Source organism: Benincasa hispida, chromosome 1, assembly GCF_009727055.1.
Source record: "Benincasa hispida cultivar B227 chromosome 1, ASM972705v1, whole genome shotgun sequence".
Lineage (NCBI taxonomy): Eukaryota > Viridiplantae > Streptophyta > Magnoliopsida > Cucurbitales > Cucurbitaceae > Benincasa > Benincasa hispida.
In genome coordinates, this window is record NC_052349.1 from 74,408,998 (window position 1) to 74,433,306 (window position 24,309).

The 24,309-nt window shown below is 31.4% G+C and overlaps 2 protein-coding genes and 1 long non-coding RNA gene across 3 annotated transcripts; 2 read left to right on the plus strand and 1 right to left on the minus strand.

Annotated features, from left to right (window-relative positions):
- The first annotated feature begins 15,610 nt into the window (after nucleotides 1-15,610).
- LOC120089438 (probable serine/threonine-protein kinase PBL15) lies at nucleotides 15,611-19,253 on the plus strand. The gene is made up of 5 exons (XM_039046911.1): nucleotides 15,611-16,360; nucleotides 17,511-17,646; nucleotides 17,730-17,866; nucleotides 17,997-18,120; nucleotides 18,784-19,253. The coding sequence occupies exons 1-5, from the start codon at nucleotides 15,944-15,946 to the stop codon at nucleotides 19,227-19,229; spliced, it is 1,260 nt and encodes a 419-aa protein (XP_038902839.1). The 5' UTR covers nucleotides 15,611-15,943; the 3' UTR covers nucleotides 19,230-19,253.
- On the minus strand, nucleotides 17,345-19,051 carry LOC120089445. The gene is made up of 2 exons (XR_005485175.1): nucleotides 18,915-19,051; nucleotides 17,345-17,819 (listed from the first exon to the last, which is right to left on the minus strand). It is a non-coding gene; the product is annotated as an uncharacterized LOC120089445 (long non-coding RNA).
- Nucleotides 19,238-21,724, plus strand: LOC120089432 (phosphatidyl-myo-inositol mannosyltransferase). The gene has a single exon (XM_039046897.1). The coding sequence runs from the start codon at nucleotides 20,167-20,169 to the stop codon at nucleotides 21,628-21,630; it is 1,464 nt and encodes a 487-aa protein (XP_038902825.1). The 5' UTR covers nucleotides 19,238-20,166; the 3' UTR covers nucleotides 21,631-21,724.
- The last annotated feature ends 2,585 nt before the right edge of the window (nucleotides 21,725-24,309 follow it).

Consider the following 24,309-nt stretch of genomic DNA (forward strand, 5'->3'; position numbering starts at 1 on the left):
AAAGATAATGTTCAAAACAAAACCATAAACTGTTCCGCCAATCCATTCCTATCGTTAATGAGTATAACAATACCCAATAAGTGACCCGTTACTAGGCCCTCTAGGTAACCTATTAACTAGTCTATCTAGGAATCGGTATACACCCATATCATAACAATTGTGGTGATCTTGAAGGGTCACCTATTAGTCATAAACGTGATTCTGAAGAATCACGCATTAGTCATAATATGTAACTCGAGGGTACATAAATCAGTGTAAACAGGATTCGGATGAAACACGCATCAGTCATCAATCGTAAACATGATCGCAAAGGAACAAGCATCAGTCATAATGTGTAACCCGAAGGTACACAAATCAATCATAAATGTGCACATATACAGACAGCCATGGTGTGGTCCCGAAAGAGCACACAATCAGTCGTACAGTGTACACCTACCCAGAGTTAACAAGAACAATTTAAACTTAGCATGCATTAATTCACATATAACTCATTTGTTATAATTACAGTCATTTATTTTAAAGGTAAAATTATAACTACGTCCTCAGTCAATTTTACATATCATCACGGTCAAGATAGTCAAATCAGTTCATATCATGAAATTTATAGTCCAATCAGTCTAGAATACACCAGTCCAATCAGTCTAAAATAGACCGCCCAATCTATCTAAAATTAACAGTCCAATCATAAATATGCGCAGGGTTCGAAGGTGAACTAGTAGAAAGACATTTACCTAAGTCTTAATTCAAAATTCTCAATCACCAAAATTACATCAAAATTTACAATTCCAAGGACCAATCACTTACCCAAACTATGTCGGAAACGGTCCCAAAATTGGTGGACGACACCTCAATAACCTTTAATGCTTGATTCTAAAAGAAAATCCAAACATAGAGGGTATAAAAAATTTATAACCAAAATTGAATGGTTAAACATTATTCCTCAAGAACTAATCCAAGATTTTAACCAAACTTAGCAAAAACTTACCCAAAACTCTACCAAATTCCAAGATCCGGTGAACTTACCCAAGAAATGGCGACTGGTTGAACATTTGAGGTCGGCAGAAAGGAACGACGAGGAACAGATCTGGCAGCGCTCGTGAAACCAAGGGAGGCGCAGACGGCTGGGCGTCGACCAGGATGGCGGAGTACAACGATCTTGAGCGGCTCGTTGCACAGGGATTCAGTTACAATAGCAGCCTCACGAGCCACAACGAACTCACGACTGGAAGAGGAAGAGAGAAAAATGGTGGCTTAGTGACTCGACTAGCTTCTGTTAGCATAAATACTTTAGGTCTATATTAAATAGATATAACCCTAAGATCATTCATGCTTAATTTTCAAGAATATCATACCAGATTCCATTGCAAAATTGGCTATTGTCTTCTTCAACCAAAACTCCAAATGTCGTCTACCCATCGTCTACCCATTAAGTCCATACGCTGTAGGATCTAAAGACAACACTAGAGGGGGTGAATAGGGTTGACTACCAAATTTTTTTTTTTTTTACAATTTAATCAAGGATAAATTTAAATAACATACTAAAAGTTAAATCATGCAATTTGGAAAGATTAAAAAAAATAACTAAGACAAGAAGCAAAAAATTTGAAAACAAGAAATAAAAGAGAAAGGAAGAAAAAATACCAGGAATTATAGTGATTGGGCAAATTGCCTACTCCACTCTCCAAGACTCCCTCTTTTTCCTAGGCTAAAGAGAAACCCAAGATCCATTCAGGATCAAACATCTTTTTCTCACAACCCAAGGTGTACCCACACCTTAATACAATTCCCAAAAATTAAAAGAAAAGCGCTAAATACACAAGTTGAGCACTCACAAAAAAAACTCTAGAAAAATAACTCTAGGCCAATTTAGGAGTAGAGAGAATTGAGAGGTTAAGACTTAATAGCTTTTGGTGTGTATATGAAGAGTAAAATCAAGTCGAATTTATAGGCTAGGGGATAAATTTTGGCTATTGGATATGATTGCAAATGAAGGGTGGAGATTGAATAAAAATAGAAAAGGAAAGGATTTGAAAAGTAATTTTGAAAGATTGGAATTATTGAGATTTGGAGAATAAAAAGGATTTGAAGGATGAAAATTTAGGAAGGAAATCAAATTTGAAAAGATTGAAATTTGGTTAGAATTTGGAGAAAATTGGATCAGAAAATTAAAGGAAAATAAGGAAATAAAAATGAAAATAAAAAATAGTCGGATGATATGAGCACCACGCGCACAGGGGAGGAGATTGAGCGTCACGCACCGCATTCTGTGAAGAAATCCAGCCACTTGTCATTATCTCACTCGTCCACGGTCGGCACGTCAATGCCACATCATGTGCCACATCATCGCCATGTCAGCAAAAAGTGACTGGTTGGAGCATCACATCATCCGCCACGTTATCAATATTGACCGTTTGTGTGTCACATCAGCAAGGTGCCACGTGTCACTGCCACGTTGGATTTCCTCTCCAATCTTCCTTTGCTTATAACTTTCTCGTTTGAACTCTGATTTGAACGATTCAAATTGTGTTGGAATCGTCTTTCCGAGCTCTACAAGATAGTGACTCTGAAACACTGGAAATTTTAGTATAAAAAATCTGAGTTTGTTATCATCAAAATATTTGGTTTGATTGAAGCCCTAAAGCTAACATACTCAACCCATAATAAGATCTAATCTAATAAAACAACTCAATGTGATAAACTATTAATCCACATATATGATCCATATTATAATTAAGCATATTATTATTTAAATACCTCTAACGGCTCTAACGGTGAATCTCCATACGCCTGTGGGTGATGGAGCGCAACGCTGGCAGACGAACGACGGAACGGTCAGAGTCCGGTGGGTCGAGGATTTTGGTCGAGAGAGATGGAATCGGGGGTATTATGCGTTTGACGAGGGGAGAAGGAAATTTACTCTCTTTTTTTTTTCTTATTTCTTTATTTTTTTCTCTCATTAATTCCAAAACATATATATATATATATATATATATATAACTTATAAATCTTTTTCCTTTTCCTTTTCAAATTCCAAATATCTTCTCAAAATTCCAAACTTCAAATTTTTCTTCAATCTAAACCCCCAAATTCTTTTGCAAATAAATTTAAATCAATAACCCTATAAAATTGATTTAAATTAGTTATCTTCCCCAAATTATAAAAAAAGGGGTAATTTTCCCAAATTTAATTCAAATTTCACAAATTAAATTAAATCCAAACTCTCTTAAATTAAATTTTCAAATCTTTCATCGAAGCAAATTTTAAAATTAAATTATCCTTGTATAATAATCCAATTCAACTTCAAAATTCAAAATAACCTCTAGATAGTTCAAGATCATTAAATTTAAATTACCTAAAAATTTGAGATGTCACAGTGTTCCTTTATGATCTTAATATATAATATGATCGATCGGCCAAAATGAACATAGTATAGTTTTTGTATTATCAATATTAATGTCAGATGTTCGATTCCTCACTCCACATATTGTTAAAAAAAAAAAATTGATCTCCCTTTTTTTCTTTTAGAAAAGTTTTTATATGTAAGAATTTTGTCTTTATCAAGAATCAACATGTATTTAAGTTTAGAGTTAAAATTGATGAAATTGAAATGATAAATTGATACAACATGATAAGTTTATAGTCAATATTAATTTTTTTTTAAATAAATAATAATATAAATTATCAATTTTTACCATTAAACGTGTTACGTTGTAGAAACGTTTATCATAAAATTTGGAATTCACCCACTAATACCATCAAACTCACCTTAGACTTAGTTAAATGTTTCGATTTCTTTCCTTTTATATTTAATTTGCGATAATTCATCATCCACTACTTTAATTTTAACTAAAAAAACAGTGTAAAACTTTAGTTAAATCCATTAATTTTATTAATATTGAGTTTTACACAATAAACATTCAATTTGATACACAAAGTAACAATGGAGTAACTTTGTTTAGAAAGGAAAAAAAAAATAGAGTAAAAAATAATTTAATTATGATATTATTTTTTAAAAAATGACACTTTTAGTTCGGGAGGCTTAACTTAGGTTGCATCGGGTCACTAAGTTGTTTGGTTGACAATCCAAATTTAGGTATATCCTTTCAGATTCGTTGAGTTCAATAATGATGCATTTTATTTATTTATTTATTTTTATGTCTTTGATTAATTTGGTTCTGAATATTGTTGTACGTTTTTAGTTTATTCAGATTTGTCTAAAAATTGTTTTTAAATATTGTCTAAAATACGGAATTATATTAAATAAAGATATAATATCTAAAAATATTGTAGGCCAAATTATAAATTTAATTCATTTAAAAAAAATAAAATAAAATATATAGTATGTATTTTGTTAGAAATTATATAATACTACAAAATAATAATTATAGAAATTTTTTATTAACATAAAACACATTCACAAATTAATTAAGTTATAGACTTATAACCAATCTAATATTGAATGTGTAACTTCAATTCCTCAAACATATTGAAAGAATTGATTAAAAGAGAATCCATTTTTTAAATATACTACCAAACACATATATGAAAATATGAAATCCAAACTATATTTTTATTGAATCTCTTTTTTTCAAATTCCCTATTAAACATGTCTTTATTTTCAAACTCAACAAATTTATTTTTGAATTTTGTATTATGATAGCATCCTCGTCATTTTTTCCTGTACTAATTATTAATAAAAAGTTGTTGTGAAACCTTATCTTAATTTTAATATTTAATATTTATTTTTTATCCTCTTTTTTGCATCATATTCCTCCTCCCAATCTTCTCTTTAATCTGTTTTCTCAAGTTTAATAATTAAAAATTTATGAAAAAAAATTAGTTCAAATAATAGGTGTCCTAATAACGGTAAAATTAACAAAGAGACCGATAATACAACCAAATACAAAATTATTGAGTTTGAAACCCAAAAATCTAAATGCAACATAACCAAACATTGGAGATTAGAAATGTAATTTGCACTTTTGAAACCTTATTACTTTTATATCACACATGTTTTTCAATTTTTTGAAGGTTTAATAAAATACCTTTTTAAATTAATTTTCAAATGGCCACCCACCAAAACTAAATCTATAAGACAAGTTTAAGATTAAGATTGTAACGCTTTACGCTTTATCAAAACTAAGAGTAGAATTAAAAGAAATTATAAGTCTATGAATAAGTAATAAGTCAGAGAAATAGAGAAAAAATGAGAATATCCATATGAAAACAAAATAAGAATATTTATATAATTTATTTTAAAATTGATTTTTTTAAACAAAAAAAAATTGCAAACAAATTGATCACTATAGTAACTATAGTGCAATGAAATAAGAAGAATATGAACAACAAAATAATAATGAAAGCAAGATAAGAGAGAAAATTAGAAAAGAAGAAGTAGAGAGCTAATATTGAACTCAATTGTGGTATCATCTACAAAAATACTTTACAACCCTATTTATATGGCATGGTGGAATGTATGTTACAAGGTATAAGTTAATGGGGAGGTCATGGGATTGGATAACCTATGAAGATTATGGGTTTGTTGTAACATGAATTAGTTATGGATATCAACAATATTACATTTACAATATTCCCCCTTAGATATCCATAGTATGTAAAATAAATGCCTCGTTAATGAAGAAACTTGTGAAGGCTCTGAGCAAAAACGCAGATAATCCCATTTTTTTATTTTTCACAGAACGCAAAATTACATAATATGATTGTTATACAATAACACAAAATTTACAGCATACCAACATAGAAAAGGGAATAGGAATTAGGGATTAAGAAACCCTTACTTTTAAAGATCCGATCTTTTTCATGAATTTCCTTTTTTTTTTCCCAAATTGTGACAAACTCAAAACCCTCGAACTATGGACACCACCACAAGAAGGCTTATGTATTCTTTTGGGATGAGAATCACAGGAGTGGTGAGAATTTTGGTAGAGAGGAAAAGTATTTTTTTAGAGGGAAAGAGTCCAGGAGATTTTTTCTTGGAAACTTTTCTAGAGTCACAAGGAAAAAAACATGAATCTTCCTGTAATCTCTTCTATAAAAAAGAAGAGAAAACTTCTCAATCTTGACCGCTCCTACACGTAATGAGATGAGAGATATTAGGGGGAGGGAGTTAGATAACTCCCTCCATTTTAAATTTCAAAAATTTTAAATAAAAATAAAATTAAATAAATTAAAACTATAGTTATACATTAACTATAGTTTAGAAATATAATTATACATCAACTAACTTAACATATAATATATACTTACTATATGTTATATCTAATATAACATAAGCTATAGTTTATATTATATCAAATACAATATAACCTATAGTTTTTAATTCTCTCATCAATGCATGGTATTTAATATAAATCTCATTTATACTAAACTTAATTATATGAATCCAATTCATATAATTAATATTTGAATCATATTCAAATATTTATTTTCTCTCGAATAATGTATCAAATACATTATAGTAATTATATCATATATAATTAAATTAAATATATCCCTCATTTAATTTGAACAATTCAAATTAATCCAAAACTGATTCTCATTAAATCCCTGTTGAGCTACAGAGGGGACCTCATGGACCTATAGATTGAAGCTCCAATGGTACTTGAATAATTAATTAAACTCTTTTAATTAAATTATTCAACATCCATTAGTTGCCGAGCACTCCACTAAAGATCGTCAGTTGCACTCTTCGCACTACAAATATATTGCTGCGTTCATTGAATATAATCAGTCAACACCCTTCACAAATTGCTCATAAGTATAGCTAGGTCAAAATAACCGTTTTACCCCTATAGTTACATCTAACTCCTTAAGTACCACTGATCCCTCTAAAGAACAATAAGTCATAGTCCAACTATGACCAAACCTCTCCGAGCTAGGAGAGGGTGTGACGCCACATTGTTCAAGTCCTGAAATCAGCCCTTAAATGAGTAATCTATATACTTACCCCGACAATGGAGAATGAGTGAATTTTGTCTTGTGTAGCTATGTTCCTAGCTCCTCAATCAAATGAATCCCCTACATGGTAGGCTTATTGAGTCGGCAATCTGGCCACTCTCACTCATACAAATCAAAGGACTATCTTCATAGACAGGAATTCACGACTCACTCAGGATTTAGGTCATGTCACCTATGGTCATCCTGGCGAAATGTAAGTCTATATTATGAACGACGTTATATAATGAGACTAGTCATTTCGTGATCCAGTCTTATACAGACTCCTTTGTATAGAATACTCCTGCTCACATGTCTCCACATGAGTGATCAGGATTAGATCATTTCTAGCACTTTACAACAAATTGTAACATCTACAAAGCAAGTCGTATTCATAGTGTCACCAGGATAAGATATCCAGCCTTATCCATCTACTACAGACCATTTAGGTTATCACTTAAACATGATCCACCTGTATGTCTCTACCTACATGTTTAAGCTACATACGATAACCTTGGATGTTAATTTATTGGTTTGTGAGTTTAATGTTACTAAATGTCAAATAAAACATCTCATATTTTATTAAATAAATAAATTGTTTGTACATTACAATTATAAACTATAGGACCTAATGAGATTTAGGACAGCAACTCCAACAATTAAAACCTTACTAGGAAAAATGCACTGGGATAAAAACCTAGTGAAGGAAAAAGAGTGCCTCATTCATATACTTTAGTAATTGCCTCATTAAAAACTTTGCTAGGAAAACCCAGTGGAATAAAACCATAGTCAAGGAAAAAAGAGTGCAACACATTTATTCCCCCTCATGAAACATCACTTGATACTCTTGGTTGTCACATACAAATGTTGTTACAGGTAACACCTTTGTCAATAAATCTTCTAAGTCATCTTTTGAAGAAATTCGTTGAATAGTGATGTCGGTACTTTATGCTTTATAATCTTCATATAATCACACTATTGGCTAGCCTTGTACATCATCAAGATTTTAACATGATTAAAGTAGTTGTTATGGTCTGCTTCATAAATTTCCATAATACAAAAATTCCTCTATATACTAAGTAACCTGTATAAGATCTAGTTCTTATAGGTTAGATAAGTAATTTGCATCTTCACAATCAACTTGATCACAATTAGATTTATGAGAATAAAATAAATCCATGTAAACTAATTCTCAAATAAAAACATAACATATTTTTAACTCTACTTCAATATCTTTCTTTTGAGGAATATTATATTTATGCTAAGATAAGTAGCGTATAAACTAGTAAAGATAAGTGCACTTATTAATTTCAAAAAATTATGTTTCTTTAAGACCCAAAATTCTTCATTATCTTTTTGACATCGAACGATATAATCTTTTTACACCAAGTGAATGAACCATCATAAGAATGTTCAATGGTGGAACTAGTCCATATAAGATTTTATGTGTATATATTGATACAACTCCATCTGCTTTATGCCTTATTTGCAAGCTAAAGAAAAACTTATCATCTCAATTTATTTCTTAAGAAATTCTATTTTCCTTTGAAATCTCTTCAGGAGTTTATGCTTAAATTATCAACATATATATATAAATAATATATATAATAAATCTCAAGTTGTGATTTCTTTATAAAAGCATATGGAAAAATAGGGGTTATTTTTATACCCTCATATCAACAAATATATAATAAAATGATTATATCACATTCTTCAGGAATGTTTTATATATAATTCTTTAATATTTGAATTATAGGAATTTGGTATCTCTAATCCTTCAGGGATATAGTTATTAAGAGATTCATATAAATATATAATGACTACATTCATAAGATGTATGTTAAGCTTTTCATACACAACCAAATAAATTTGATATTTCAAGGCATTGTATCCTTCATATGAGAATATGTCTCAATATAATAAATACCATTTATTTGCTATAATTATTGTGGAACTTGTCTCGCATTATACAATATGACCTCATTCTATTTCTTTTTCTTACAAATATTCACTTGTATCCCACATGTTTGGCATTATCTAATGTTTGAACTATTAGTTCGCACGATTTGAAAAATAAGTTTATTTCTATTAGACCGTTTCTTTCCACATAAGTCAATAATTTCTATGTCACGACATTTTTTTTCAATATACCTGAGTATATAATACTCATTTTTATAAATAATATCGTGAGTAACATTGTATGCAAAAGTGTTTTCGACTTATTTAAGTATGGTTCCATCTTTTTTTCTGGTCATGACATATAATTTATCGAGATCTCTTTATTATCCTTGTTTACTTTAATATTCTTATGCTCATATTTAAGATTTCTTCTATAATATCCATATTCTTAACTGAGTCATTTCGATTATTGACTACTTTTTTTTAGGATCTTTATATTTGGAACCTAAGTGTCTATCACGCTTCATGCATGTTGTTGACTGTTGGGGTTGATGCCTTAAATCTTATGTGTCCTGTAGTTTATAATTGTATTATACAAATAGCTTATTTATTTAATAAAATCTGATGTATTTTATTCAACATTTAGTAGCATTAACTCACAAAACCAATAAATAAATATCCAAGGTTATCTTGTGAAGCTTAAACATGTATGTAGAGACATACAGATGGATTATGTTTAAGTGATAACCTAAATGGTCTGTAATAGATGGATAAGACTGGGTATCTTATTCTGGTGACACTACGAATATGACCCGCTTTGTAGATGTTACAATTGTTGTAAAGTTCTACAAATGATTTGATCCTGATCATTCATGTAGAGACATATAAGGGGGGTGTTCTATACAAAAGAGTTTGTATAAGATCGGACCATGAAATGAATAGTCTCATTATATAACACCGTTAATTGTAGACTTACATTTCACTAGGATGACCATAGGTGACATGACCTGAAGCTTAAGTGAGTTGTGAACTCTTACCTATGAAGATGGTCCTTTGATTTGCATTTGTGATAGTGGCCAGTTCGTCGACTCAACATGCCTACCATTTTGGGGATTCGTCTGATTGAGGAGCTGGGAACACAGCTACACGAGATGGAATTCACTCTTTCTCTGAAGTCAGAGTAAGTAGATAAATTACTCTCTTATGGGCTGATTCCAAGGCTTGAATAATGTGGCGCCACACCCTTTCTTGGCTCGAGAGAGGTTTGGTCATAATTAGACTATGACTTATTATTCATTAGAGGGATCAGTGGTACTTAAGGTGTTAAATGTAACTACAAGGGCAAAATGGTAATTTTGGCCTAGTTGTACTTACTAGCACTTTAAAGGATTGTTGCATTGTTAATTGGTTATATCCAATGCACACAGAAATATATCTGTAGTGCGAAGAGTGTAGTTTTCGATTTTTCGTGAAGTGACCAGCAATTAATGGAAGTTGATTAATTTAATTAAAGTGGTTTAATTAATTGATCAAGTACCATTGGAACTTTAAACTATAGGTTTATAAGGTCCATAAGGTCCCTTCTATAGCTCAGCTGGGATAATTGAGAATCAATTTACTCTTTATTACTTTGAATTGTTTTAATTAATTTATTTTAATTATATATGATATAGTTAGTATAATGTATTTGATATATTATAATGTATGGATTAGATTCATATAATTAAATTTAATATAAATTTAATTTACATTAAATATCATAAATGATTAAGAGAATTCAAACTATAGGTTATATTGTATTTGATTCAATATAAAAACTATAGGTTATGTGTTATATTCGATATAACATATAGTTTAATATATGTTATATGATAAGGTGGTTATCATCTATATATATTAAATAATTTATTAAATCAATTTTGAATTTAATTAAGGAGGGAGTTATAACTCCCTCCCCTTGTTTCTCTCTCCAAAAAGAAATAGAGTGTCTGTAAGGTTTTGGCTCTCCCACAATACTCTCTAGAATAATTTTCTCTCAAAATCCTTCCTCTCCCTCACTACCAAATTAATACACAGAGCCCACAAACTTCGATGATTCTCAACCCTAAGGAGAATACAAAAGTCTCTTCTGTGGTGGTGTCCACATTGGGTATTACTGTTTTCTTGTTCATTGAGATCGAGTTTCGAGAGAAGAGTTCCTGATCATTGGAGAGGATTTCGTGAAGGTTTTATGACTTCAAGGGTCAGTAAATCTAAATCATATTTTCTCTTCTCTGTTTTGTTTTAAGCATGCTGTAAAATTTTGTTAAAATGCATAATTTATGTTTCTGAATTTTAATTCACTGTGAAATTGTAAATTGGGACCGATCTTTGCTTTTGCATCAGACTTCACAATCTCTTCACATACTCATTAATATTGACAACTTATTGCATTGGGATTCCAATTTTAGATGGTGTATTTGCAAATAATAACAATTAAATTGTGTAGTAAACGATCCATCAGGGGTTCAAAGTAATTAATTGATGTAAACTCCATTTCAATATAGATTCTAATTGCTTCATCATCTTAATTGTTGTTGTGGAACAATTTAAGCATTTACTGGAATATATTTGGCTTCTGGCCATAAGCTCATTAGTCATTGGTCAAGCATACATAATAACATGATCTCATACAGATCTAGAAGTTTTGCTATTTGAACATAAAGCTACATGATATTCAACACTTGTCCCAATTAATTATCAAGTGTTTGGGATACAAACTCACTAGCATTATCAAAACAAAATAATAAGTGGATGCGCCAACAAAAATTATAAAACCATAGATCTATTCCAAAAGTAGGAAACATTCTATTTCAATTTTAGCTAGTGAGACTTTGGTAATTAATCTCTTAAAAACACGACACCATGACAATTTATTAGATGGAAGAATCTTTTAGTTCTTCAATGGATGTGAATGTATATTTTCAATAATTATTTGCACTATTGACCCAAATGACTCATCATGTTAAAGGAAAATATATTTGAATTAATGAATTTCAGGTTCATTGTTGTATATGTTTCAACTACACAAATATATGTGAATACAATTTAGAAGGAAAACATAATTTTCTATATGCAATTCCTATTGAAGACAATAAATATAGTATATAAATATACCTTCCAAATTTACTAAACTTCTCTTTGATTTACAAGATAATAAAGTATATCAATTGTCAATGCTCATCTAACAAAATATTATTTCATTTTTCAAAATCTTTAATCAAGTCTACAGGACTTAATATCATATTTGATTTTTCACTTAAGCATTTGAATTTTTGAAAACATATTATCTACTTTTACGTATAATAAACATAGATGTACTATATGCAAAACATGAATATTGTTTATTCTTATTCCCTTCATGAGATTTAAAAGAAATTTGAATATCTCATATACAAGTTTTCAAAAATAATAATAATCTCTTCATGAGATTCTAAGAAACTTGTAACATAATATTTAGGGTTTAAAAAAATAAGTTATGATCTCTTCAAGAGATTCAAATAAATTTTCAAATTTTGTTTCCACACATCGTTTCTTTTTCATTAATAAGAATTTTAATTCTTATTGTACGACAGGTACAAGATTATTATCTCTTTTGCATCATATTTGAAAAATGAAATTTTTCTTCAAAACATTATATATATGTGGTTTTAATAGAATAATTACTTTTTTCTTTATTAACATGATTCCGACCTCAATGATGAAATATTGGAACATTTACTTCAGATATTAAATTATTTGGTCAAAAATCATTATTTTTCATAGAAACATCTGCTCATATATTTTATGCAACCTCAAAAGATATTAGATAAATATTCATCGCAAATTTTTCGAACTTTCTTCCTAAAAAATTCCTCAAACTGCTAAAACAACGACATAGCATGTTGATATATGCTTATTAGTTTATAAGCATTTATTAATCTAAATATGTACAACTATAGATGCAAGACAAAAACAATTAGCACTAATTGATTTAAGTAACTTTGGGTGTATTAAATCAAAATTGAGTAATTAGTTATTATGCATAACTTTCCAACTTTCCCATAAAGGAATTCAGTCAAATATAAATGTATGTGTGTATATATATATAATCGCTACATATAATTTCAAAAGTTCACAAATTTATCCATATGAGAATAATTTAAATATTCAACAATCAAGTAAATTTCAATTCTAACATAGCAAACAAAAATTAATTAATTCAACCCCAAGTTAGTTTCCAAGTAGAGGTGTTAACTCACGGTCAGCTTAAATACCTCAATCTAGTCAGAAAATGTAGTTCTCTTAGTCAATTTTTTTTTAATTTCTAATTCATTGATCTTTTAATTAAGAGTTAATTAATAGATTAATGAATCTAAGTGCATTATTCATCTTATTAAAAAAAAATCACTTTAAGAAATAATCTGTAATATCTTGAATCTTTGCAAATAAAATTAACTATAATTTTGAATATTTATTCTCATATTTTAAAGATAATCTTAACGAATAAAAGATAATATTATTATGAGAGAATTTTACTTTACTTAAAAGAATATCAAATCTTATTAAGAAATATGCAATTCAATTAAGGAAACAAATATCATAATTTAATTTTTCATAAATAACCATTATATTCTAAAATATAGAAAATATAAACTAATTAGAAAAATATCTCAAACAAATCTTTCAAATATAAGAAGATTAAGATGCATGATATGCAATCTATGATAGAATTTACATACATTATACAAAAAAAATGATGCATGCATGATTTATAATTTCGGTTACGACATCTATGATATCATAAACAAGATAGGAACAAATAAAAAATTTACCTTCTAGCAAAGGAATAAAGCTATAACAAATTACACAAGTTGAATATTACCTGAACAAAAGCATTGATAAAATATCAATATGCACGTCATCGACAAAACTATGTTATCATATGCCTAACAAAAGCGCTACAAATGCCTCTTGGAGTATTTATTAAAAATCAAATTGAATTTGAAAAGACTAGATTGAAAATACGATGAGAATGTCTACAATTATATGTATACAAACAATTGACAAAGTAACAAATTGAATTGATGATAGAATTCAGCGTACTTCAAAATGCATTGTGTGCATGTGATATAGATTAGAAAGAGATTTGCACAACAACTCATAAATTTTATTTAAATCTCTTACCCTCAAAATTACATCTCCGTTAATTTCCTAACTCAATTGCATAACAAGCTACTAAAAATTAATTAGAATCTCACGGTGGGAAAAAAGACAAAACTCACAAATACTTCAAGACACAAGTTTGGACTCACGCCTAAGGATTTTAATTTCAATGCTCACATAATAGTAATATTTATATCAAGTTTACAATTTGATTTAATCGAATATAAAATCTAATATTAAATATATCTTAACAATCAATTCGTAAATACATAAATCACACGTATGGTTTAAACCATAAAGTACTCACCTTCTTTGAATTTTAATTTTAAATACATCAATAATATGTAAGACCTTTATTGTTCTTGATATTCCAATGAATCAACTCTAATCTCAACAAAATCTCCCAAGTGGTAGACACTCGTGTTGATAATGTGTGATAAAATAAAAAGAATATTAACAACAAAATAATAATGAAGACAAGATAGGAGAGAAAACTAGAAGAGAAGAAGTAGAGAGCTAATATTAAACTCAATTGTGGTGACATCTACAAATGCACTTTACAACCTTATTTATAAGGTATGGTGGAGTGTATGTTACAAAAGTTAATGAGAAAAATTATGGGATTGGATAATCTATGAAGGTTATGGGTTTGCTATAACGTAAATAAGGTTGGGATATCTACGATATTACATTTATAATATATAAGAGCATTTTTAACTTTTTATATTAAGAAACTTAGAGTCATTTTTGTAATCAAGTATTAACGATTTTTGTTCATATATCAATGATAAAGGGTACTTTTGAACTTCTTTTAGTTGAAGGCTATGAAGCACAGATAATTCATGTGAGGTAAAGAATCAGTATCCGATACTGATACTTTCAGATACTTTTCAGATACGTATCTATTTCTATGCGTACTTTTTTTTAAAGAAAAAAGACAAGTAACTCATCCAATCTTTCTCAATCTAAAATTAGACAACCTATTTAAAAAGCTCACTACTCGAGTCCAAAATTAAAAGAAAAAAATAAATAAATAACGGACCAAACCCTAGACTAAAATCATATATTCTCCATCTTCACATTTGAGTTCCCACAGAATCTACCAAAATATAAACCATTTGGATATCTTCAACAATTCAATGAAAAAGTTATTCGTTTATCTTCATACTTCTTCCTCTAATCTTATTCTTCTTTGTAATATGAGTCACTTTTCTATTGCATTTTATTAACTATTATACTTCAACATCTTAGATATTGCTTTTTTTGTATTGTATTTCAGTGTTTGTATTCTATTTTGTGCTATTGTTATTAACTTGTATGCTAAATTTATCTATATCCTATATTTTTTTAAAGAACAAAATTCTTAGTTTTTTAGAAATTGACGTCGCCGTATCTAATCGTATCTGCATCGTGTGTAGCGTATCTGTGTCTGTGCTTCATAGGTTGAAGGGTATCTAATATTTTTGAAAGTTCATGATAATTTGAAAAAAAATATTAACGGTTTCTACTTAAAATGAAAGTAAGGTACTTTTAAATACTTTCGATATTTTTTTAAGATATTTAAAATTTTAAAGATATTTTTGACCGAAAGTGCAAAGTTGAAGAGCAATATTTAGAATTTAAATAAATTTAAGCACGAAGACAAAGACAATGAAGTAAGAGACAAAAATTCAACCAACCAAAGAGGCAAAAATGGGAAAGAAGAATTAGAAGAAGCATAAGAAAGAGAAAAAAGGGGATTCCCAATGATCAACAAAAATACTCACATTAGTAGAGTGGTTAGAGAGCAGTTGAAGAAGAACAAGAAACTCACCATAATTTCCAATGCCTCAAATCCATTTCCCATAAGAAACCACTTCCTTCCTGCAAAATCCCCAAATTCCTCAATTCCTTCTCTTCATTGATAATGAAGGAATCCTCCAAGTCATGGCGGCCTTTCACCGCCAATTGCTGCTCCGCCGACGACCAAACCGCCTTCGGAAACTTCAGCCGCTGCCGCCCGAACCGCTCTGATTTCTCTAAGAACATAGCTCCGCTGCCGTCATTCCGGCGGCTGTCGTTTTCGGATTTGAGCCGGTCGTCTTCGATGCGATTGAACGAGGATCTAGCGGCGTCGTTTGGAGGGGATTTGTTTGATTTTCAGTTGAGTGAGTTGCGTGCGATTACTCAGAATTTCTCAAGCAATTTCTTGTTGGGAGAAGGGGGATTCGGGAGAGTTCATAAGGGGTATGTTGATGAGAATTTTCGGAGTGGGCTTAGGGCTCAGGCCGTCGCTGTTAAGCTTCTTGATAACCAAGGTTTGCAGGGCCACCGTGAATGGCTTGTAAGCTTCTTAATGTTTCTTTGCTTATATTCCTAATTAAAATTTATGAATTCTTTTACACTTTTTTAGGCAAAATTAGAAATACAAACCTGCTACTTTCATTTTTTTAAAAAAATCATAATCGTTAAAATTTGCAATATTAACTTAGACAAATGTTTCGAATTTATTTAAATAGAAATTTGTTAAAATGTTAAATAAAAAGTGGAAACTAAAACAGTGTGACTGATAAAAAAAAAAAAAAATCAAATGGAGCATAATAATTACTTCAACCATGTTTAATAACTATTTGATTTTTTATTTAGAAGATTAAACTTCTAAACATTATTTCTAAGTTCTATTAATAAGTTCCATTGTTTTATTATCTGTGTTTAAAAGAAATCAAGTCAATTTTAGAAAACAAAAAAAATTAAATTTTTATTTTTATTTTAAAATTTGATTAACAATTCAAATATTTCTTAAAAAATATGAAATTATAGTAAAATTGGACACGCCTAAATTTGACTTCATTTTTAGTTTTCAATTTTTACATTTTTTGTTTGCTCTCAACTTTTATACTATAGTATATTCACTTTCCCTTCTTTAGTTTTTAAATTTTAATTTTATTTTTAAGACATAAGGTAAATAACGATACATGGAAACTTATAGGTAAAAATAGTATTTATAAATTTAATTTTTAATAATAAAAACAAAAAAGTTTAAATAATTGACAAAAAGCTTTTGAAATTTATTAATTTTTTTTTCTTGGTTAAGGTATATCCTACTTGATAGAAATGCCCTAAAAGTGAAGTGTCACTAGGCTTTTGGTTAGCTAACCAATAACTTCACGTATTTTGAGATTAAAATAATAATTAATAAAATTAGATAAAGATATCAGGAATCGCAAAAAAAATATAAAATAATAAAATAAAAAATAATGCGGTGGGTAGTTTGAGTATATTGATTCTTTAATCTTTAGCAATGTGCCCCATAAAATAAAATAAAAAGTGCCCCTATCAACCTTTCTCTTGAAAAAATGATAATATTGAACATTTATTATAAAGTATATTATACTAAAAAATCATGGACTAAAAATAGGCAAGTAGTCCAAATTTTGGAGGCTTAATTTGCAATTAAACTAAATAATTTTAACAAAATTTCTCTATTTTGGTAGGCTGAAGTTGTATTTCTTGGACAGCTGAGGCATCCAAATCTAGTAAAATTGATAGGTTATTGCTGTGAAGAAGAAGAGAGGCTCCTTGTTTATGAGTTCTTGCCCAGAGGCAGCTTGGAGAACCACTTATTCAAAAGTCAGCTTCTTCATTGTCTACTAAAAAAATCAAACTCAAAGCTCACAAATCACTTTTTCTGAGTTTTCTCCTTCATTTCGCAGGGCTGTCAGTCTCGTTGCCATGGTCGACGAGGCTCAAGATCGCCATCGGAGCAGCAAAGGGCCTCGACTTCCTTCATGGGGCAGAGAAACCTGTCATTTATAGAGACTTCAAAACTTCCAATGTTCTGTTAGACTCGGTTTGTCTTGTGATGTTGCCTTTTCTTGCAGTGTTTTTTCAAGAAGAAAACATATTGAAATGGCAAATCAAAATCTTGGGTTCTTTTTTTCTTTATATAATAAAGTTGTTGAATGTGTGATGGATCATAGGATTTTACAGCAAAGTTGTCTGATTTTGGACTAGCAAAGATGGGACCTGAGGGATCAGACACCCATGTAACCACCAGAGTAATGGGTACATATGGCTATGCAGCCCCAGAATATATATCCACAGGCAAATTTCCAATTTTCTTCTCTAGTTTCTCCATGAAGTTTTCTTTTTAATCCTGATTCAACATACTAAATCTGCACTCAGGGTCATTGGTAATACGATGACATGGTACCAAAGTAGAAAATCTCAAGTTCGAATCTCCAAAACATTTGATCATATTAATACCCAACATAATGGCATTGGGGAATAGAGTTAATATTTGGGTCAACGTCAACCCTCACTTGGATAAGTGTCTAAAAATGAACTAGAAAGATCAATTATGTTTAGTCTAACTCCCAAGAAGAAAGGGTTTTTCAATGTTTGGTTGTAAAATCCCTTCTTAGGTCTGTGAGTTTGGACCCCGAGGTCACCAATTTAATAACTAAAACCTTTGTTGTCTTCTAATGCCTGACCTTTGGCCAACGTGCAAGGTAACAAGTGGTGCTTCAGTTTGGTAGCTTAACCTTTTGACATGTTGAGAGACATATACATAGCTGACATTAGCCCCCAATAGATGTAGAACATGTTTAGAATGATTTTCTAAGTGCTTAAAAAGTGTTTGTAAGTGTACAAAAAGAAAAGATACCAAATAGGCCCGTGGTCATTGTTGCACAAGCCTAGTGTCCAACACCTATTCTCATTCCTGCATAACACTCATGTGGGTTGTGGTACAATGTTTTATTGTAGGGCACTTGACAACGAAAAGCGACGTATACAGTTTCGGGGTGGTACTTTTGGAGCTTCTTACAGGAAGAAGAGCAATGGACAAATCAAGAGCAAAGAATGACCAAAACCTTGTGGATTGGGCAAAGCCATACCTCAGTAGCTCTCGCAGGTTGCATTGCATAATGGACCCAAGACTTTGTGGGCAGTATTCTGTGAAAGGAGCAAAGGGAATAGCCAGTCTTGCCCTCCAATGCACCAGCTTGAACGCTAAAGACAGGCCTAGAATGCCAGCCATTGTTGAAGCTCTTGAAAGCCTTCTTCAGTTCAAGGACATGGCTGTTACTTCTGGCCACTGGTCTGCCTCTGCCTCACCAAAACATGCCAGAAATGGCGTCTCTGCAAAGGCCAAAACAGAGACAGGACGCGGAAATCTCGCGAGATCTCTGGCTGCTGTGAGCCACAGATAATTTGTGTGTGTGTGTGTATATATTTAGGCAAACAATTGCAGAGGTTCTACTATGTGAATATATATGTAAATCTTCAAATATGTAAATGAAGAGTTCCTCCCCTTTGATGGGATTGGTCTCATCTTTATCAGAGTATAAATGTTAGAAGTTAGAACAAGGCTCGGCATTGAACTCAAGAAGAAACAAAAGGTTGATGAAAATGGATTTAGGTGGCTGTTTCTTAAAAGCTTTTGTTCTACTTTTACTAATCAAGGCTACCTAATCACAATGCTTCAAATTTGTTTAGAAGAACAGACTAACAAAACATATAAAATGTAACTTTATGATAGGAAATTTCAAGTTTCTAAAGATAAATTATCACCAAGAAAAATACCTCTTTTCCTCGAGAAGAAGCCACACCATGTGAACTGCATGGATCCAAATAAAAAACTTGCAATACAAATTTCCCAAAAATCTGCCTTAATACAATGTAACTTTGTCTTCTTGCCGCCTTCGTTGACTTCCTATGCTTCTTCCAAATCTGAAAAGTCTCTGCCTGACTGCCTTATTACTTCCACATCAGACCATGTCAGTGCCATGTCACACTTATTTATAGTTTTTAACACTATTATTAATGGCAGGAACTAAACTCAAAAATTAAAAACTATGCCAAATTGGGTTTCATGTGGTACAGCAGCCTTGAACTGGAAGAAGCAAAAACAGTGGAAAATATTCAACCTTTTTCAATGGGAAAGGCCGGGAGAAGCGCACTTTGAGATTGAAACCCCCCCAAAAAAAAACTCCCAAAACTCATTTTCACTTTGCTTCAGTGCGTGCCCAACTCCCCCACTTTCCCTCAAACTTTTCTTCCGAAAACAATTTCCATGGATTTCAATTCCAAAAATACACTCCATCTTCTTCATTTCCCATCTGTCCATCTCATTCTCCCTTCCCAACCATGGCTTTCAACTCCAAGTTCCAAAAGAAACCCAATGTTTCCCCTTCCCACTGCAATCTCTGCACCACCCTTTTCTTCGTCGTTCTCTTCACAGTTCCCACTCTGTTTCTCCTCCACACTTCCACCATCTCTGTCTGCTCTCTCTCTGCCTCCACTGCCCGCCTGAACTCGTGGTTTGGAGATCTTCGTGATGCTCAATTTGCTTGGAATCGCCTAGCTTTTGCTTTAGATAGTCCCCCACCTGTTGTTCTGAAAATTGCAGTATTCTCTAGGAAATGGCCGATTGGAACAACCCCAGGTGGGATGGAGCGCCATGCTCATACGCTTCACACGGCTCTGGCTCGCCGTGGCCATCGCGTTCATGTTTTCACCTCACCAGCGCCCAACTATGGCATAGTCCAGAACCTCTCTTCTGTAACTTCAGCGCCGTACATCCATTTCCACGAAGGCGAACCAGGCCGATGGCGGTACAACAAAGCGTGGGAGCAATACGAAGAAGAAAACCACCGAGAACCGTTCGACGTTGTTCACTCAGAGAGCGTCGCACTTCCTCACTGGTTAGCCAAACAGCTCTCGAATCTCGCAGTTTCTTGGCATGGGATTGCTCTAGAGAGCTTGCAATCGGACATATTCCAGGACCTGGCTCGCCGGCCGAACGAGCCGATATCGCCAGCATTCAACAAGAACATTCAAGGCGACGTCCCGAAGGTACTGAATGAGATCCGATTCTTCAAAGATTACGCTCACCATGTCGCCATCAGCGACAGTTGCGGAGAGATGCTCCGAGATATGTACCAAATTCCAAGCAGAAGAGTCCATGTGATCGTCAACGGCGTCGATGAGGACGATTTCGGCGAGGATTTCAAATTAGGACAAGAATTTAGGGCCAGAATCGGGGTACCTAGAAACGCAAGTCTAGTCCTCGGCGTAGCCGGAAGATTGGTGAAAGACAAAGGCCATCCGCTACTCCACGAAGCTTTCTCCATCATAACAGAGCAACATCCAAACGTCTACCTGGTGGTCGCCGGAGCAGGACCGTGGGAAAACCGGTACAGAGATCTAGGTCCTCGAGTTCTGGTTTTAGGATCGATGAGTCCGTCGGAACTTAGGGCTTTCTACAATGGGATCGACATCTTCGTGAATCCGACGCTCCGGCCACAGGGTCTGGATCTAACTCTGATGGAGGCTATGGCGAGCGGGAAGCCGGTAATGGCATCGAGGTTTCCGAGCATAAAGGGCACGATTGTTGTGGATGATGAGTACGGGTTCATGTTCGCTCCGAACGTGGAGTCGTTGGTAGAGACGCTGGAAGCGGTGGCTAAAGAAGGTTCAGATCGGCTGAGGCGGCGGGGGAAGGCTTGCCGACGATATGCGGCGTCCATGTTCACTGCCCGGAAGATGGCTCTTGCTTACGAGAGGTTATTTCTCTGCATCAGAGATGAAGCGTATTGTAATTATCCTTAATTTTTATTTTTATTTTTCCAAATTTCTATGTTGTGATCAAACATTTCATTTGTGAGAGAGCTTCTTGATACGATTGATATCCTGAAGAGAAAAACTCCCATTGCCAATAAGATTCTACGTATGAAATATATTTTTAAAAAAAAAAAAAAAAATTGAATTGTTTTTTATATTTTTCTTTGTGGAAAAAAGAATGCACATAGTTAAGGTTGCAATTAATCATTACCCTATCTTAAATTGTAATATACATTATTGATTAATAAATCTATCAAAACAAATAAAACTTCATTTTATAGGGTGGAATATATATTTTTTTTTTTAATTAGAGGGAGAGATTTTTAAACCACAAACTTCATCATTATTGGCATACTCGTACATGTACATTAGATTGAGTTATACTCGCTTGAACAATTATATTTAATAGTAAGATAATATGACTACTTCTATTTATTAGTTGATAAAAAAATTGTATAAAATTCATGGACAAAATTATTATTTCATCTTTTAAGGTATGCACATTGTGCTTGGAGCAAATTTAGGGGGAGATCGGCCTAGGTTTGGAATCTTAAGCCTAGTGGTTAGGATGGAAGGTTTATGTAGTCACAATCTAAGAAACCTATGTTTAGATTGCACGGTTAGAAACCTGCAAATGTAGTATAGATTTATAAATTAAGTTTATTTTTTTATATTTAATCGGTAGTTAGATTGTAGATTCGTTTTAACTTTTCATAACTTTTCATCTTAATTATTTTAGTAAAGTTAAGTTTAAATAATCTAGAGAATATATATATATATATATTAATTTTGAAATAGAGATGTGACTAAAATTATATTTTTTTTATTTAATTTATTGTCTTAATAATTTGGTATTTTGATTTTATTAGGTTTTGAGATAAAACTTCATAGACTTTTGTCACTTTAATTAATTTGAAAATGATATCTTTTTATCATAACATGATACCATCAAATTGAAATAGACTAGTATTTTAGTCTTCAATTCAACTATTGAAAAATTATAATTTTGTTATCAAATTACATTTGAGGAATAAAACAAAAATCATAAAGTTTGAGTTTTAATTTTTATTTGGCTGCTTAGTTCAACATTCTAATCCTTTAGGTTTAAAATGATTATAAACCTTCAAGCTAGTTAAATTGACCAACAGAAAAAATGAAAATGTTAAATTAAATTAGGGTTTTTATACATATAACCTAAATAAATATACCTAATATTATTTTACAAAAAAATGACTCAACAATATATTCGATGTATATTTATATTTTTCAATATATTTGAAAAATACAAAAAAACTAAAATATGGTATATGCGATGTATATTTACATTTTCAAATATATTACTAATATATTCAACATATATATGAGATTTCAATAGATAGATGGTCAATTTTCAACTAGAAAAAATAGAAAATAAATGAAATCTCCTAAATAAAGAAAACATTAATTTTAAACAAAGAAGGAAAAAAAAAAGAATTAGAAAATATAATATGATAATATTAATAATAATTAAAAAAACTCTAAAAGAAAAAATAATTAGAAGAAAGAGAAAGTGTACTTTAAAAAAAATATTAGTTTAATTAAACTAAAGGCCTCCTTAGAATGATTTAGAAAAAAAGTTTGTGTTGATGGGGTCGTTCGAGGTTGGCCGGTGGCTAGTGTCGGAGTTGAGGAATAGAGATGGCAGTCGGAGTTGGCCAGCGACAGTCATTGAAGGTAGTGTCTAGAAGTTGGTTAATAAATTTTCTAGATTAAATTAAAAATAATTAAAAAAAAAAAAAAAAAAACAACCCATGGGTTTGAATAGTGTTTACTATTCAAACTCATTAGAAAATGGTATAGGAAGCCAAGCTTTCTAGATCCTTGCCTCAAATAAAGGTTGGACTTAGGATGCCTAGTCCATCAAAACAATTTAGAGAAATATTATAGTTTTTTTCTTTTTTATTTCAGTGTGCCGAGTGTTCAAAACTCGACAATCGCAAGTCGAGTTTTCAAAACTCCACAACTATGGAAGTCGAGTCTTGAACACTCGACAAAGGTAATAACATTTGTTGTTGAACACTCAACAAAGGTAATAATACTCGACCACTATTTTCATTTCTTTTGTTATTATTTTCGATCACCATTTTATTTGTAGTTATATTTGTTGTTGTATTTCTCAATAACAATATGTCGAGTGTTCACGTTTTCTTTCATGATTTAAAAATAATTAAATGTAATAAAATTAAAAATAAAATGTTCATATTAATACGACTAGTATCTCATTCATTTTAAAATAATTAAAAAAAATCAATGTGACCCACAAAGCAGACGTCGTTGATTTCGAGCTCATTGTCATCATCGACTTTGAACTTAAGGTTGCTTTGGTTCCTCTTGATGTTGTTCTGGTACTTCTGCATGCACTTCATAGTATAAATATTCATTATGCTCTCCACGACCAAGGTCATGGTCCATGTACATATGAAAGATGGACCAGCCTCTGAATCATAATATCCTAAACCAAATGCTGGCATCATCATCATCGAACTAACATAATCAGTTTGACTTTGCGTTTGCATCATAAGAGGCAATTCTTCCACATTGTGTGCAACCTCATCAAACTCATCTTATTCTTCTCGAACAGGTCCCCTACGTTTAGGAACTGGTGGAGGAATGATAGGTATATCGTAC

Coding starts and splice junctions, on each gene's coding strand:
- LOC120089438 (XM_039046911.1), top strand. CDS start 15,944: ATGAAGGAATCCTCCAAGTCATGGCGGCCTTTCACCGCCAATTGCTGC. Junction 17,867..17,996: donor CCAATGTTCTGTTAGACTCG/GTTTGTCTTGTG, acceptor GATGGATCATAG/GATTTTACAGCAAAGTTGTC. Junction 18,121..18,783: donor CCCAGAATATATATCCACAG/GCAAATTTCCAA, acceptor GTTTTATTGTAG/GGCACTTGACAACGAAAAGC.
- LOC120089432 (XM_039046897.1), top strand. CDS start 20,167: ATGGCTTTCAACTCCAAGTTCCAAAAGAAACCCAATGTTTCCCCTTCC.